This window comes from Myiozetetes cayanensis, unplaced genomic scaffold (genome assembly GCF_022539395.1).
Source record: "Myiozetetes cayanensis isolate MyiCay16 unplaced genomic scaffold, myiCay2020 scf17, whole genome shotgun sequence".
Taxonomy (NCBI): Eukaryota; Metazoa; Chordata; class Aves; order Passeriformes; family Tyrannidae; genus Myiozetetes; species Myiozetetes cayanensis.
This window is the reverse complement of record NW_026087378.1, coordinates 4,845,101-4,861,239: the sequence shown is the minus strand read 5'-3', so window position 1 is coordinate 4,861,239 and position 16,139 is coordinate 4,845,101. Positions and strand designations below refer to the sequence as shown.

At 50.3% G+C, this 16,139-nt stretch overlaps 1 protein-coding gene across 3 annotated transcripts in view; it reads left to right on the top strand.

The window, feature by feature from the left end:
• ARHGAP26 (Rho GTPase activating protein 26) overlaps positions 1 to 16,139 on the top strand; it is a 111,908-nt gene that overhangs the window by 81,510 nt on the left and 14,259 nt on the right. For all 3 annotated transcript variants that reach the window (XM_050312254.1, XM_050312255.1, XM_050312256.1), the window contains exons 19-20: positions 1,783 to 1,921; positions 6,048 to 6,201. In XM_050312254.1, the coding sequence (XP_050168211.1) occupies positions 1,783 to 1,921; positions 6,048 to 6,201 (293 nt within the window). The remainder of the gene's footprint in view (positions 1 to 1,782; positions 1,922 to 6,047; positions 6,202 to 16,139) is intronic.

Sequence of the window (16,139 nt, the reverse complement as noted above, 5' to 3'; positions counted from 1 at the left end):
GGACCAATTTCAACCCCTGTGCTGAGGCTCCTGCCCCCCAGGAGCTGTATTTAGCCTGCTGAGCACAGGGCTCATGGTGGGTCCCAGAGCCAAGGAAGGCACCTGAAGCATGTGCAGCTGTGTCGGGTTTAACGTGGTAAGCAATGAGCCATGAATAGCCCGGCTAACTGGGACTGTGGGATGTGCTGGGCAGGGCTGGTGGGGTGCTAGTGAGCTGCTGGGTGCTGAGGAGGACAGATGGGGGTGCAGAGAACGTGGTGCATCAGCCGTGCAAGAGGCTGGGGAGACACCATCCCCCAGACTCCAACGGGGAGACTGGGAACCAGCCATTGCGGAGTGGGAATGGCTGTGGGCAGGCGTGTGGGAGACAACATTCGGTGCTTCTTGCAGAGAGCGTGAATGGGGCTGCCTCTCTCTCCACTAATCCCTGAACCCATGAGGAATGTGTGAATGAGCACAGCAGAGCTCCCCAGGAAGGGCTCAATGATCTCTCCGTCTGTCCCACCGTGCAGTCGGATCCAAGCGCTCACCGGGCCGGTGCTGGGCCCTGCTGCGCGCGCAGGAGCTGGACACAGGGACTCAGCTCCAGTTCCTGTGCCTCACCCCAGCTGTCAGCTCCAGGGCTGATCCTGAGCCCAGACAGAGTCCCTATGGACAGAGAGGCTGGGGAACAATGTCCTCAGAAAGGCCAGAGAGGGATGTCCTTGGCCATGTGGTGCTCGATCTGCTGGGAGTGGATCATCAACTCCTCTCAAGGGCCAAGTGCTGCCCTTCCCGCTGCCCCTGCGCGCTTCTGGGAGGGACAGGACATTGACATTTTTGGCTGAGGCATCCTGGCACTTTATCAGGGCTTTGTAGGAATCATCGTGGAGGGCTGGTGTGTGTGTGAAGATGATGTTGTTGTTTCATGAAACAAACCCATTATCTGCTGGCAGCGGCTCTGCTCGCTGGTGGCATGTAATGGCCACTGGAGAGGGCTGATGGTGACCTTGGCCATGGCTGTTGGTGGCCACTGTGATGGCTGCCAGTGACTGTGGCAATGGCCATGTGCTCCAGAGGAACCACCCCATGCTGCGGCGGGCAGTGAGCTTTGCCAAAAAGCAATTTTCCCATTGGGAACCCCGTCCATGCTGGTCGACTGTCTGGCAGGGGCAGGTAGAGGGGGAAAGACACTGAGGGATGGGGTTTAATGGGCTCTAGCAATGAAGGGAGACCTTGAGAGAGCTGATCTGGAGGCTGCTGTTGTCTGAGCCTGGGGATCCAGAAAAGGAACAACAAATAACCAAATATCAACAGCCAACAAAACTGCTTCTCTTTGGGTTCATGCAGTTTTAAAATTCCATCCCCTTGAGAAAAATGTGATTACTCAGTTTTCTGACAGCTGTGGCTGGAAGTTGCAGAGACTTTCCCAAGCTGGCCTGCAGGCGTGGGAGTGCGGGCGCCAAGGCTGCGCCACAGGGGGCATGGGGGGAGTGATGGCTGGTCTGTCCATGGGATGGGACACTCGCCATCGTCTGCAGCCCCAAAAATTCAGCAGAGTGCCAGAGTGTCAGGGTTCTTCCCATTCTGCAGTGTGCATCTTGGGTGCAAAATAGAGGAGTGCAGACAGAGTGGAAATGTGGAATTTAGGAAATTCTACCCAAAATGTTGCCCCATTGAACACATGTCTTCTGCAGAGGCTGCACTGCGGAGCGGTTCTAGAGCGGTGCAGCCCAGGCAGGTGGGCAGCTGTCCTGTTGGAAGGATGATGCCAGAGAACAACTTGTTTATTATTTTTAACAGATATTTAACACCGCGCCAGAGACTCCGGCATCAAACTCACAGCTGCTGTTATCCCGCAAGAAGAGCACGGACTCGAAGCCTCCCTCCTGCAGCGAGCGGCCGCTGACGCTCTTCCACACGCCCCAGCCCAACGAGAAGCGTAAGTGCCCAGCCGCCCTCCCAGCCCTCCATATTTGTCCTAATCATGCCTAACAGATTGTCATTCCCGTGCCATTCCCATGCAGTTCTACTGCTGCCAGTGGAAGAGATGATTCCATAACGGGGTCAGGCTTCGGTTTCCTCTGCTGTTGCATTGGTGGGGAGTGTGAAGCTCTCCTGGCATCTGAGCCCTTAACCAGGGCTCGACACGAGGCTGCCGTAGCACGGGATAAAGTGTTGCTGTCCCTTCCCCACCTGACGGGCCCCTGTCTGTTCCCCTTCTCATGTTCCTCGCCCCCATCATCGCCATCATCAGCTGCCAGGACGCGGGTGCCACACCTGTGCCGAGGGTGGCCACCCGCCGACATCCCCACGGGGCAACCCTTTCGGGATGCCCTCAGGCACTTTGCCTTTTACAGACAGGAAAACTTGGCCAGGAGGTTTGGCATTTTCCTGAGGATTATGTACCACGGCAGTTTAAAAATATTGGAGCTCATCTTTCCATTTATGTCACTAATTGATGCTCCAGATATCTGGGTGAAAGAGCCAAGGCCCCATCCCTGCTCATGGGGTGGCAGAAATGTGTCTGCTCAGGCTGTGGCTTCACATTACAGCATAAACCCAATTCCCAGCTCTCTAGTTCATCCAGACCATGTGCTCCTGGAACCAACTGGGAGCTCCCCCAGTTTGATCAAAAAGCAAGGGCGTCCTGGTGAGCAGGACAGGCACACATGGAGCAAGGAGCAGGGGAGGGCTGGAGGTAGCCAGCGTGGACAGAGTGGTCGCTGTGGACTTGCTGACTCTCAAAACATGTGGGTTTGTCTGATTGAGTTACTGTTAATTACCAGGCACTGTCATTTTCGGAGGGTGCCGGAACGATCCGTGTGAGTTTGAGGAAGCAGTGGTGGCACCAGAGCGTGCTCTGGGAATGGTGTAGCACAACTGTCGGAGGAGCCTCAAATATCAGAAGTTCCTTTTGAAAAATTCAGCCCCAGTAATTTATTTTCTGCTAACTAAGCAGTTGCTTCTCACACTCCAGGGTCAATGGGCTGCTGGAGCCTCTGTGTGCCATCCTCCCCATGCCTAGAAGAGGAACTGAGCTCATGTATTTATTTCTGCATTTATTTATTCCCAGATGAAGCAATGTTTTCTCAGTTTTCCTCCTGTGTCTTTGGGAAGCCACTACCATTTTATTCAGTGTGTGCTATCTCGGCTGCACATGTCACTTGAGGAATAATGTGAGGCTTCTTTTGTCTTCATTTCTTCTTCCTTTCTTACTCCTTTCTTCTTTCATTTCTTTTCTTTCTAACTGCTCCAGAGATGGGCCAAGGCTCAAAATCAGGTTGAAGCACGAGGGCTTGGGCAGCAGCTCAAGCACAGTTGAGCACCACAGAAATTGAAAGCTGAAAATTGAAGCTAAAACCATTCAAAAGGGGAACAAGATGCATATTTTTTTAAGACTGAGAATGATTTTACCATAAGAAGTGAAGTGGGACAGTGAATTTTCCATTACTAGAAATCTGTTTATTGAAGTCCAATATCTTTATAAAATTTTCACTAGAATTCATCATACAAAGCTGTGTGTAAGTCAAAATTTATCATGTTCAGAAGACAAGGTCATGCAAGGGAGTGGATTAGATCATTATGATTAATCTATGATTATAGTGATTATTTTGTTGTTAAACATTTCCATTTTTGCTCACAACTGACCCAGGGGGGTCTCAGAGAAAAGTTGCAGGTTTGATTTATTGATAGGATCTCTTGCTCTTCTTCTTTGCAAAGTGGCTCTTCTCCCTTCTGCACTCTGCAAGTGCTCTTTAGCTGAAAGGCAGTTCTGCTCTTGTAGCTGTAAGACCAAATTAAATCTCCCAGTGAAGAATCCTCCACATAAGCATTTAAAAACATGAAGCAAAACACAGTTTCAGCCTTTTAAAAAGGAGGAAATAAAATAAAGCAGGAGTTTCAGATTCTGCCATTCATCTCCCTTCCCCTTTACTGAAACACTTCCAGTTCCGTGGCTGACGGGGACTCTAATTCGATATTGGCTGGTAGCTGGTGTGGAGATTAGGCAGACAATCCACACTGATCTGTCAGGCTTATGGAGCTTATTCCTGCACTTCAGTCTTGGGTAGAAAATGTTTGGAAATAATAATCTGTAGTGTTAGTCCCCACTCAGGGTCTCAGGTTGGCCCTGGGTCCAGCCGGGCTCAGCACGAGCAATCCCTGGGCTTGGTCATGTGTGTTTAGGTGGTCTGTCACAGGCTGCCCAAAACCTGCTCTGGCAGACACAAAAATAGAGGGATTTGGGGTTTTTAGGTCCTTAGGCAGCTTATTTCTCTCTCATTTCGTCTGCTGGCTCCTATGTCTGCATGTCGATGTTTGTGTTGCTCCACACTTGGCTTTTCTTTACTTTTCTGTCTTTGTCTTCTGCACAGATAATCTTTCTCATCACAAGGTGCTGGTGCCTGCTGAACCCAGAGGTTTCAACTTTCACAGAGCTGGGGACAGAGAGGTGTCTGTGCTGCTTGTCCCCATGGTGACTCATTGCAGATCAAGATTAATGAAACCCAATTTCAGGAACGTGTTGACATGTATCAACAAAATTAACACATCCTGGGCTTTGGCTCATCTCTGGCAGATAAGCTCAACCTCAGATAAACCAAGGTTTAGCCCTGTCCTGCTGCAGTGTAGCTGCTGATTTTGTCCAGGTATCTGGGAATTCTGGGAATTGCAGCAGCTCCAGCAAAGGAGCAGGACAAAGAGTGTCAGACCCTGCTCTGGACATTCACAAACCTGTGGCTGATATGGTTTTTCCCTTTGGAGCAGTGGCAGAGCTGCCTCAAACTCTGAGACAACACTCCTGCCAGGCTGTTTTACAGGCAGTTCCTTTCTGCTGTGTGCTCAGGATTAACTTTTCACAAATCCTAGGAGTTCCTCTTGTACTCATTTATCACTCTTTAAACGTGCACAGGATATGGATGAATATTGCATGTTCTCCTTGCACAGACAGAGGTGGCAATTAAGGGGGATTGAGAACAAGGATTTCCATATTTCTATGTGCTTTATGGTTGTAGTTGGACCATATTGTTGTGCGCTGGAAAAATAATTTTGGAAAGATGTATCCTTGAAGTAGGGCTCTCTGTCTTTTCCAGCAGTTGCCTGTCTTTCAGGAAAGCATCATTCCAGAAGCAGCAGTTCTCTGCCTGGGGCTGCTGTCGTGCCATCAGTGTTGCTAATTGCTTCTCACAATTACAATTACTGCTCATATGGAAAAAGCTTCTCCTGGAAATGAGTTAATGGGATTTTAGGGGATCTGGGGCAGAGATGAGGAGGGGCCCATGCTGTGGTGTCGGCTTGAGATGCACAATATTGTCAGTGCTCACTGCTGAAGTTACACAAATAATGAGGAAATCTCTTAATGTGATTGAGAGAAACAGGAATCTCTGAGAAGCTCTGGACTGTCAGCAGAGCAATCCCCCCAGCGCTGGGGGATGCCCAGCACATCCCATTCCCTTTCAGATACAAAGCTGGCTTTTGTCCCACCATGGCTCTGCATTTTGGAAGAGCTGGGCTGAAATGGAGCAGAGACCCCATTACCTTTCCCCTTTAGACCTGGACAGGAAAGAGCAACAGTAGTGACATCAAGTATGAGACTGAAGCATTTTTTGCTGAGATAAACTTAGGTCCTTAGACAGCTTAGGGTGATCTGTCCTGTTCTTGATCTAAAGTGTTGTCCTGCTCTCTTGTCCAAACACTCCATCCCTTGGGAGCTGATTTTAGTCACACAGATCCATTCCTGTGCATAGTTGACATTTTAATTTCTTTCAGGTTGGGGCATTTTGGACGTCTTTGGGAATATAAAATATTAATGCTTTGAGAAAAGTGCGTATTTTCTTACTAAAAACGGTGCTTTAAATGTACCTTAAAACTGAAAGAACCAAAGAGTTCCTGGAATTTCTTGTGGTTTAATGTATAATATCTCTGTAACTAGCTGTGAGCTCTGGGGAGATGCTCCCAGTTTTCCCTGGGATGGGGTTTGGTGGGAACACTCGATGACTTTGCAGCCATTTGCTCTTTACTTTGCCTTCAGTGGCAGCTGATGATTCTTGGGTTTTGGTGTTTTTTAGAGGAGAACAGGAACAGTATCATCAACTCCAGCCTGGAATCCGTCATCTCTTCAAATGTAAACAGCTTCCTCAACTCCAACAGCGCTCCCCAGCCCAGCCTGAACTCGAGTGATCTTGAACTAGAAGTAATTAAGCCCAACAGGCCAAATTCCCTGTAAGTACAGTGGTAATTAGTGTTTTATAGACTCTCCATCCTTAATCTTTAATCAGGGTTGTTTCTTACTCTGAATCCCAGCAGTTTGCTGAAGAATACAATTTAACATTTTAATTTTTAATGGGCACCAAGCATGTGCCCTGCATTTTTAACTTGGTCTAAATGGTGGAATTAGTTACTGTGAGTTACATCTGCCAGTGAGTTCCAGCTCTGGGGGTTTTGCCCGTGTGGAATATTTTTGAGCAGAACTCCCCAGTGCTGCTCAGCCCATCTGGTGATAACTCCAACACACACAAAGGACTTTTCTTCTGAGTTCAATTCTCTGACTGTTGTCAGTACAGTTGATCTCCGGCCAAATCTGTGCTGTTGCTTCTGCTATTGCTTCCTTCATCTGGAAAGTTCAAGGGAAAAAACAGCGACCTTAGCAATGCCTCCCTGGGGATGGCCGAGTTATTTACGAAGTCCCTGAACTTGCCGCAGCGGAGCCCTCGCGCGATGGTGGCTCCGCTGGGGGAATTTCCTTCCTGCCGCGGCTTGGCCGGGCCCGATAGCATTTTCCCACAGAACCTCCCCTCCTTGTCATGTGAAGATCTGCTCAGATCTTCAGGAGCTGAACCCAGTTTCCCCCTGGTGCTCCTCGGCACGCCCCTGCACATCCCTGTGGATCGGCCGGCGGGAACGCTGCTCCCACCACGGCAGCTCGTGGCCTCGCTGCGTGCAGCGACCTTCTCAGTTCAGGGAGACCTTCCTTCCCACCCCTCCGGTCCTCCCACAGGCCTCAAACACTTCCAGTTCCTGTTCATCCCCAGCAGCCCCCGTCCCCTGAGAGCCGACAGGGACATTCCTGATTTAGCTGGATGCCGGTGGAGGGCTCGGCCAAGTGCCAGGGCAGGTGCTGCAGAGATGGTGAATCTCTTGGCTGTTGGCTTGGATGGCACCAGGGTTGGGTTTGGAGGTTCAGGGTCCAGCCCTCGCTCCAGCAGGTGGGATGGCTACAGGCCCTGCCCATCCGGGGTCTCCCAGCAGGAAGGTAAGTGTGGAGCAGCCAAGACAGGCTTCATCCAGCTTCATCATCTGCTCTGCCTCCCTCCTCATCATCGCTGCCACTAAACCCTGAGCTGCATGAGCACCACACCGGCCTCTCCTCAGCATTCCTGGGAGCAAGATTGTGTGAGGCCCAGCCCCATGCCATGCCTGCTCCCTGTGGACTTTCCCACTGTGGGAGAGCTGCCTGCCAGGGGCAGGATAGAGCATCCAAAGGTAGGACACTTCCAAATCAAGATTGTGCTTTACATATGTTATATGTGGAGTAAAGATGCATCTCTGTCTCATGTTTGCTTGAAGCTCTGGAGTCACTCACATCCCATTCCCCCAGTAGGATGGTTTCAGTTTATTTACCCTTTAAAGGGAAAAAATGGTGTGGCTTATCAGAGAGCAAGGTTTCTGAGCTCAGGTCTTGCTGGAACCTTACAAGGATTGTTTGCCAAATTCACAGTTTTTCAGATTCCAAGAGCTGCCTCTTCCTAATAGTTTCTTTCTTAACAGAAGTTATGAAGAAATTCAGCAGAATAAATCAGTTAAAGCTGTGTGAAACTTTGGGGAGCGGAAGCACCGTGCTGTTCCCAAGGGATTAGGTGAGCAGACTGGCACTGAACCAGGTGCTTGTGCCAGTTCAGGGGCCTCTAGTTCTGCAAAGTAAAACAGGGCCAAGCAGGGCAGCTCTGGCAGCTCATGGCTCTGACAGTGCTTGTGGCATTCAGTGCTTTTCCTCAAATCCAGTGATTATGGGATAATTTCTGCACATGCAGGAACACATGAGGTTTTTTTTGGTCCATGTTGAGCTAAAGTTTGAAAAGTAAGTGTTAAAGTGAATAGTACCACGAGGCAGATATCCACTATGACCCCAAATATTTAAATCAAATCCCTTTAATCCAATCTTCCAGTGAGGCATCTGACTTAATTTTATTGTGATTAAACTGTGTGTTCAGACGTCACTCACCCCTCTGTGCCTGCTTGCCCGGGAGCAAAGGCTGTGCCTGTGGTTTTGACAGCTCCGTGGGGTTCTGCCTTCCATGGGCAGTGCTTGTGGGGGGGTGGCTTTGCAGTGGTGAGGATGAGGAGAGTGAGCAGGGCTGCCAGCAGTGGGTCTGTCCCCACCCCTGCCCTGTGGCTGCGGGCTGGGTCGGGGCAGGGTGTCTGAATGGTGCCAGTGTCCAGTGGCTCCATCCCTGCTGCTCAGCGGGGCTGCCCAAATAATGTCTGTATAAAGCTGCTTCTGTTTTTCCAAGCAGCTGAGTAATCTGGGCTTTGCAGGAAGCCTCGGGCAGCCTCTCTGCCACAGGCTGTGGCATCTGGTGCTGCCGTGCGAGGGTTTCTGGTGCTCCCCTGGAATTACTGGGCCCACAATTAGGGTCTGTGGCCATGGTGAGGGTCTTGAGGTGCCTTGGCCTTTGAGCTCCTTCAAACACTCTGCCAAATTCTCTGCTGGTCCTGGGAGACTCATCTCTGGGCTCTGCTTCAGGACTTTGGGCTTTTTCTTGCACTCTTCAGTATTTTCTGTAATTTTTTAGCTGTGGACCATCGTGCTGAGGCCCCATTCAGGAGGGTTTGGCTCTCCTGGCAGCCCCCACGAGCTGACCGGCAACTGAGCTGGGAGCCTGCACTCACACAAACTGGGGAACAGGGAAGGAACATTTTGATGTTCTTACTTCTTACTAGGTTGAAAACTGATGTTCTTGTGGAAATAACTCCTGTGGGTCTCAGTGGGAGGCTCCTTGGAGCACAAGCGTTGAGACCTGCAGGTCTGGGGGATTTCTTATGCAGGGAGCACCGATGTGCCCAAGCTGGCCTTTAAATGTGCAACGCTGTAAATTGTGAGCACCATCTGTGAAATGAGAGATGTTTGTTTGAGCTTCTGTTTACAAAAGCCTCTTGGCTCCCTGCTAAATGCTCATGTATCCCCCAGGTCTGCTCCACCGGGAGCTGCGCCAGTTCCTAAATCCCCCTCATGAGCGTGTGTCGCTTCTTCCCTGGTCTCTGGGCGCGATGGTGTTACAGCAGTGACTGTGCTGGGATTAAATCCCCCAACCTCAGTGCTGGTACCCCTGTCCCCTTCCCCAGGGGAATGGGGTCCTTCTGACATGCCTTCCCTGGAGCACAGTCCTCTTTCACCAATCCAGAGGGAAATGGTTTTGCTGCAGGGCGCAGGCTCTCCCTTCCCAGCCACCAATCGGGCTTTTACGATGGGAATGCATTTATTTATTAGGGCTGGGTTTATTTTTATGGAAAAACTGCTCTGGGCAGGAGTTGTACCGGGTGAGTCAGCGGGACTGTCCTGTGCCAGGAGCTGTCATTGCGGCTGTGGGTGCCTGGAGACCGCGAGTGGTTCCTGGGGCCACCAAACCCCAGGGAGGCATTTGTGTCCAAGGCAGTGTTGGGTTTCTGTATCCCACTGGGTTTCTTTATCCCGTCAGATTTCTTTATCCTCCCTGCGCAGAAAATATCCTCCTTAGAGAACATGGCAAAACCTGAAGCAGAAAGCACCGTGCTTGTAGCACAGACACATACTTCAGCTGAAGTGGAGAAAGTTTTCAAACTAAATGGCAATTAAAATCGAAATATTTAAGACTGTGAGTTTTAAACCCTTTAAGAGAAGCACAGTGCCTTGGCAGCTCTGCCTGGGCAGCCTCTGGTGTGGAGGTATTGCTGTAGATAACCAACACCTTGGTTGGAGTTTACTTGTTTTTTCTCCTCTGTTTTATTTGTCCGTTGGTCTCGCTGTGTCACCTGTATCGTTCAAAGCCTTCCCTGTGTGCCGGCCCTGCTGTGCTGTGGGTCTGAGCAGCTGCTCAGCATGCTGAGGGCAGGTCAGAGGTGGGTGCTGCAAACAAGGGCAGCAGTAGCCAGGTCGTGTTACACGTACAGCCTCCTTAAAATCACCTTCTAGTGCTTAAAATAACCATAATGCCTCGGTCTGAATTAGCTGTTGGGCAGTGCTGGGTGCTCCTGGATGTCCTCCTGTCACGCTGTCTGCAAACTGAGCAACCTGTGTGTGCAGCCTGGGGAGTAAACAGCAGCCAAAACAGGCTGGAGAGGTCAGTGGAGTCACAGGAATTCAGTCTGCTCTCACAGTCATTTCTGGCTGTGCAGAGCTGGTGAAGGTGGGCTGGGGCCAGCTGAGGGTCAGCCAAGAACTCCATGTGCAAACGGTACCCACGGGCTGCTGCCTTGGCTTTTCGGATGGGAGGGAGTGCCAGAGGCACACAGGGAGGGCTGGGGTAGGTGGCAGAGCACTCAAGATTCCCAGCTGGCCCGTGAGATGCTTGCCTGGGTCCCAGGATACCCCATTTCAGCAGTAGCTGTGCACCCCTCTGTCATCTTGTCATGGGTGAGTGCCAGGATGAGCTGCTCCATCCACCCTTTCTTGCTGCTGCTCCACAGGAGTGGAGACAGGCTGCTGTTATTTTGTGCCCAGAAAATGGGACTGTAGCAACTTCCAGTGTCTGAAGGGGCTCCAAGGGAGCTGGAGAGGGACTTTGGACAGGGCATGGAGCGAGAGGACAAGGGGGAATCGCTTCATACTGCCAGAGAGCAGGGTTAGATGGGATATTGAGAAGAAATTCTTCTCCATGAGGGTGGTGAGGCCCTGTCACAGGTTGCCCAGAGAAGCTGTGGCTGCCCCATTCCCTAGAAGTGTTAAAGGACAGGTTGGACAGGGTGTGGAGCACCCTGATCTGGTGAAAGGTGTCCCTGCCCATGGCAGTGAGTAGTACTGGATGGTTCCAATGAAGGAGGTGCAACACCAGCCTAATGCCCCTGCCCATATTCAGTGTCTCTTGCTCTCTACAGCTCTCAAGGTCCATCAGCATTCCCATGGGCTCAGGGCACTGGTGGCATAGGGACCAGGCTGAGCCCCTCATGCTGCCAGCCTGCACTCCTTCCCCCCAGCCCCCAGGCTGTTTGCTGCCCCTCCTTCACCACAGGGACTTGGCATTTAGGGAAATAGAAACCTTGGGAAACTCAGATTTAGTCAGTGCATTTCTATTTGCATTTAACTTTATTTTCTCACTGACCAAGTATGGCTATTTGTTACCCTCCATGGGTATGGAAAGAAACAAGCAGCCCATCTAAGGTCTAGTGGTCATGAAAAAATAACCCAGTTAATCCAAGGAAGAGCAGTTATTCCCACATGCTTTTGATTTACGGGACTGGAATAAATCTTCATTAAGCATCCCAGTTAAAATTGAGCATTTCTCCTTCCATGCCTGAAGATGAGAGAAATTTCAAATATTACTGTATTTGCAAAACAGCCTCCACCAGGGACTTCTCTAAGTGGCTGGGAGGAAGCTGTGGGGCAGTGGGAGAGGGAACAGCACATCAGAGCCGTGGGACTGGGGCAATGCTGCAGCATGTGAAAGACAGCCCCTTCTTCCCATTGCCCCATCCCTCTGCTCTGCTGTGAAGTCCCTCATCATCCCAAATCCAAGTCCAGCAGGAAACAAACCAGTGCAGAATCATGGAATCCCAGAATGGTTTGGGTTGGAAGGGACCTTAAAACTCATTGAGTCCCAACATCCACCATGGGCAGGGACACCTTCCACCAGACCAGATTGCTCCAAGCCCTGTCCAACCTGACCTTGAACCCTTCCAGGGAAGAGGCAATGTATCAAACAGGATAGGGTAGGGTTGTTTGAAATAAATGATCCCTTAAATATGCAAATAACTTTGTCAGTTATCAGCTGTGACACACAAAAGCACGTGAGGAGAAGTAAACAGACCTTTAAATGCTGCTGGTTCCTCCCTGGAAGAGCTGGATGGAGCCACAGGAGAGACCAAGCAGTGCCTGCTGTTCTGTGTCTGCCCATCTGTCCTCATCCAGAGGGGCTGTGGTGTGCCAGAAATGAGCCCTTAACCTGCCTGACCTCCAATTCCTTTCCCTTTGCTCCCAGGCCCTTGTTATGCTGAGGTTTCATGGCTCTCTGTTCTCTCATTCCTGTTGTTTATATTCCTGAAGAATAATGGCAATTAGAGGTGCAGAGACACAGGAGCAGGTCCCACCCTCATCCTGCCTTCCTGGCAGCTGCTTTGGGAACGTCCCTCTGAAATGGCATCTCTGAGACTTCTGTTTAAGAAATCTGCTCATAAATCAAATGCTCCTGTCCCCGAGTAACCTGAATTATCACCTGCTCTTTCCCCACCCTGATATTCAGCCCCAGTTTTAATTTGGAAAAAGACCAGGAAAATGCACTGGTGGTTTGTATTGCCACGTGTCATGTTAAAAGTGGGATGGTTTGTGCTCAGAAGAGTCCAATTCGGGCAGAATTTCTTCACAAAAGGGTTGTCAGGCATTGGAAAGAGCTACCCAGGGAGGTGGTAGAGTCACCACTCCTGGAAGTGTCCAAGAAACGATTGGATGTGGCACTCAGAGCTCTGGTCTGATTGACGAGGTGGGGATCAGTCACAGGTTGGACTCAGTGATCTTGGAGGTCTTTTCCAACCTGAATGATTCTGTGATTCCTCCTGGGTGGAAGAGCTGGTGCCCAGGAGGGGATTTCAGGGGCCAGAGGCTGGCAGGGATGGGGCTGCCAGCCTGCCTGGGAGGGTCCTGTATTTCTCTGGACTCTAAATGCCATCCGGGTGGTGCTTGCCATAGTAAAGACATTTCTTTTTTACTTTGTTTTCTGTTTCTCTGGCACGGGTGGAAGCTGCCTGGTGCATTTGGGGTGGAGAACGTGGGACCGCGAGGAAATAGGAACTTGATTAATTGCGAGGCTTTGGGTAAAACAAAGCTGTTTCTTCTTCCTTCCACCGCATTGTGGCCGCCTGGCTGGGAGCCACTGTGGCTCCAGAGAAAGCCAAGAGCTGGAGAGGCGTGTCAGGGCCAGCAGCACAGGGCTGGGGTCCCCCTGGGACCCTCCTCTGCCACTGTGTGTCTCTGCTGCCCCTGGTCAGGGGAGTTGATTCTCTGAGCACCCAGTGCGTGCCAGGCGCCCTTAGGTGGGGTACAGCAAACCCCAGAGGGAAATGGGGCTGGAGGGCAGCATCTCCCTCTATCCCAGCTCTGTGCAGCCCTGCAAAGCTCAGCCCAGACCCCAGAACTCTGGGCTTCTGCCTAATCTGGGTTTGGATCACTAAGGCCAGCCCCGAGGGGCGGATCTTCAGGCTGCCAAACAATAAATGGCATTTTTTAGGGATTATGTGAAATCTTGTAATCAGAGCTGCTCCGGAAACGCCTTATCTAAATTGCTTTATAAGAGGAGCAGACCTCTTCCTGGCTGCGACTGGAATCTGTGGTCGCAGTGGGGTGGGATGGCTGGAGCTGGTGCAAGAAGTGCCCTGGATGGTCCCCAGCCCTGGGTCACCAGCCCTCGGTCCTCAGGGAAGTTGCTGCTTACAGTGTTGCCTTCCGGGCAGTGTCACCATACACAGTTATTTTGTCTCCCCTCCCCTCGAGATACCTTCTCGTGTGGCTTCTTTCCCATCTTCTCACAGAGATCCGAGGTGCTGCTGCTTTGCTCGTGGGAACGGGGAAGAACCCTGGGACACCCCTAAAACCAGATCTGCTCATCGTTTTGTCTGGAGGGCAGAGTGGTTGTGGCCAGGAACTGTCCCAGCAGCTGAAAGTCAGCCTGTGGCATTTGACATTGAGTGGACTGAAGTTACCCCAAATGTGTTTCCTCTCCTGTTTGGAGTGACAGGAAATATTAAAAGTTTATGAGAAAAGAATGGGGACAGCACAGCAAAAATGAGGCGTCAAGTTCTGTGTCCAAAAGAAAACCGGGTTTGCTGCAATGGCTCGTCCTGAGCACAGTGAAGGGTGGTTGGCAGCACTGCAGGGTGGGCTGGGGCCTGGGAGAGAGGAAAGGCCAAATTTTGGGAAGAAAAAGGCAGATACTCCAGCCAGCAAATCCTGCTCTGGGGATCTTCTGGGGGCCCTGGGCATTCCCAGGAGCAGGGATGTTGCAGGTATGTGACAGGGAGGAGATAGGGGTGGAGCAGGTGGCTGCAGGCACTGGATTTTGTGTCTCAGACAAGGATTGGTTCGAGCTCAGGAGGAGCAGAGATCATTGCCAGGTTAGAACAGAACCCGCCTATCTCCCAGTCCTTTTAGTTATGAAAAGCTCCTTAAATTCCCAGTCTGCTGCTTGGCTGATTCCAAATGACATAATATTCAAACTATCTTATGACTTATTTATTTTTTTTTTGGTGCAGACTGTTTCAAGAGTGTCTGCATGTTTGTTTCTTTTAAAACAGTTTTAGCTTGGGAGTCCTAGATCGTGCCTGTGGTGAGAAAGCTCCATAAACCAGAGTGATTCAGGGCTCTGGCAAATGTCCTTAAACCTGGCTCATGGAAAACACAAGCAGCAAACTCAGTAAACTCCACAGATACATATACCTGAGGCTTATTTGATGATGGCCATATGTCTTAAAATTTCTCTCTCTGTACATGTATATGTATATATTTCATAAAAAGTTTGATCTTGGTTTTGGAAGTCTTTTGCCAGATCTCAATGATTCTATGAATTCCTTCCCATGTTGCATTTAAATAATCCAGGATTTATTTTCTGAGCCATCTGTATGCTTCCATGAGGTATTTTAAGATGTGTGGAAAAGAACGATGCTGGTGGGCCACAGCAGCCAGGATTTGTTTGGGGAGGGCAGAGGGAAGTGACAAACTTCCATTCAAGGTGGGATGTTTGGGCAAGTAGAAGCCCTGTGCTGACGGGATGCTGCCTCCACCAGCCCCTCAGGGCTTGTAGGAGGAAAAGTTGGGATCTGTTCCTTTGCTGTGTGGGATTTTCACGTGCCCTGGAGTTTGGCACAACAACTGTGCAAAGCTTTAGCTCTTTCACTTTTCAGTTGGCTCTTGGTCTAGAAACTTTCCACAAATTGAACTTGAAAATTAAGCCAAATATTCTTGTAAAACAAGTCTCCAGCCTTGTGGCCAACCCCATGTGATCCAGTGGTCATATGTCAAAATATTTTCTCCAGGCTCATCCATTAAAAACAAGAGTAATTTGTCAGACTGAGAGCCCTTCACTAATGGGGTCAGGTGCCCGTCATTCCTTTCCCAGCTTTGAATCCACTGCCTTACTGTGTGTGTGGGTACTGTTCTGCATGTGGGATGTGTGGGTGTCTGCAGGGGACAGACAGACCGACAGCCTCTTCAGAGGCTCCACACTCCAGGACATCCTGCAGCTCCTCCAGCCTGACTCCCACCATCCACAGCTTTTCCCAGTGCTGCCTCTCAGGGGACTTCTCAGAAGTTTCTGCCTTTGAAGAACACTGTTCTATTTGGGTGATGCTCTGAGAACATCTAAGGGTGCTTCTCACAAGCTGAATTAAATTAGATTTCCCTCCAAGAGATTTAAAAAAAAGCACCTTAAACTTCAGCAGCACATAATGCTTAAAAGGCAGCTTTCTGGAAAGCCCTGGGAAAAAAAACCAAAAACAACACAGACCTTGCACTCCCATTGCTTTCCTAATTCCTGTAATTAGTGTGGAGATCGCTGCATAGCCTCAGACAAATATTGGCTACTGGAAATTTTACTTTCAAATGGAGCAGGATTTGAAACACGTCCTGGTCATTGTGGGGGGATGGATATAGGAATCAAAGATGCTGCAACAAAGCCTTCCCCAGGGCACTTGCAGGCACTATGTGTGCAGAGTGTGTGTGCTGAGTGCTCTACACTGGTGTATGGAGTTCAGGATCATCATCCTGCCTTTCTTTTTCTCTCTCTCCTCTCCTGCCTGCCTCCCCACTTTGATTTCAGAGTCCTGGGATGTTCTGTTTGGTCCAGTCTACTCAGCCCCCTTATCCAACTCCACTCCCGGCTCTTCTGCTCAGTTGGCATCTGAGTTTCCCTCGGGCAGAATCTCAAGTTCAAGCCCAGCCAAAATTTTTATTGAGCCTGCTGAAAGCAAAATGATGGTACATT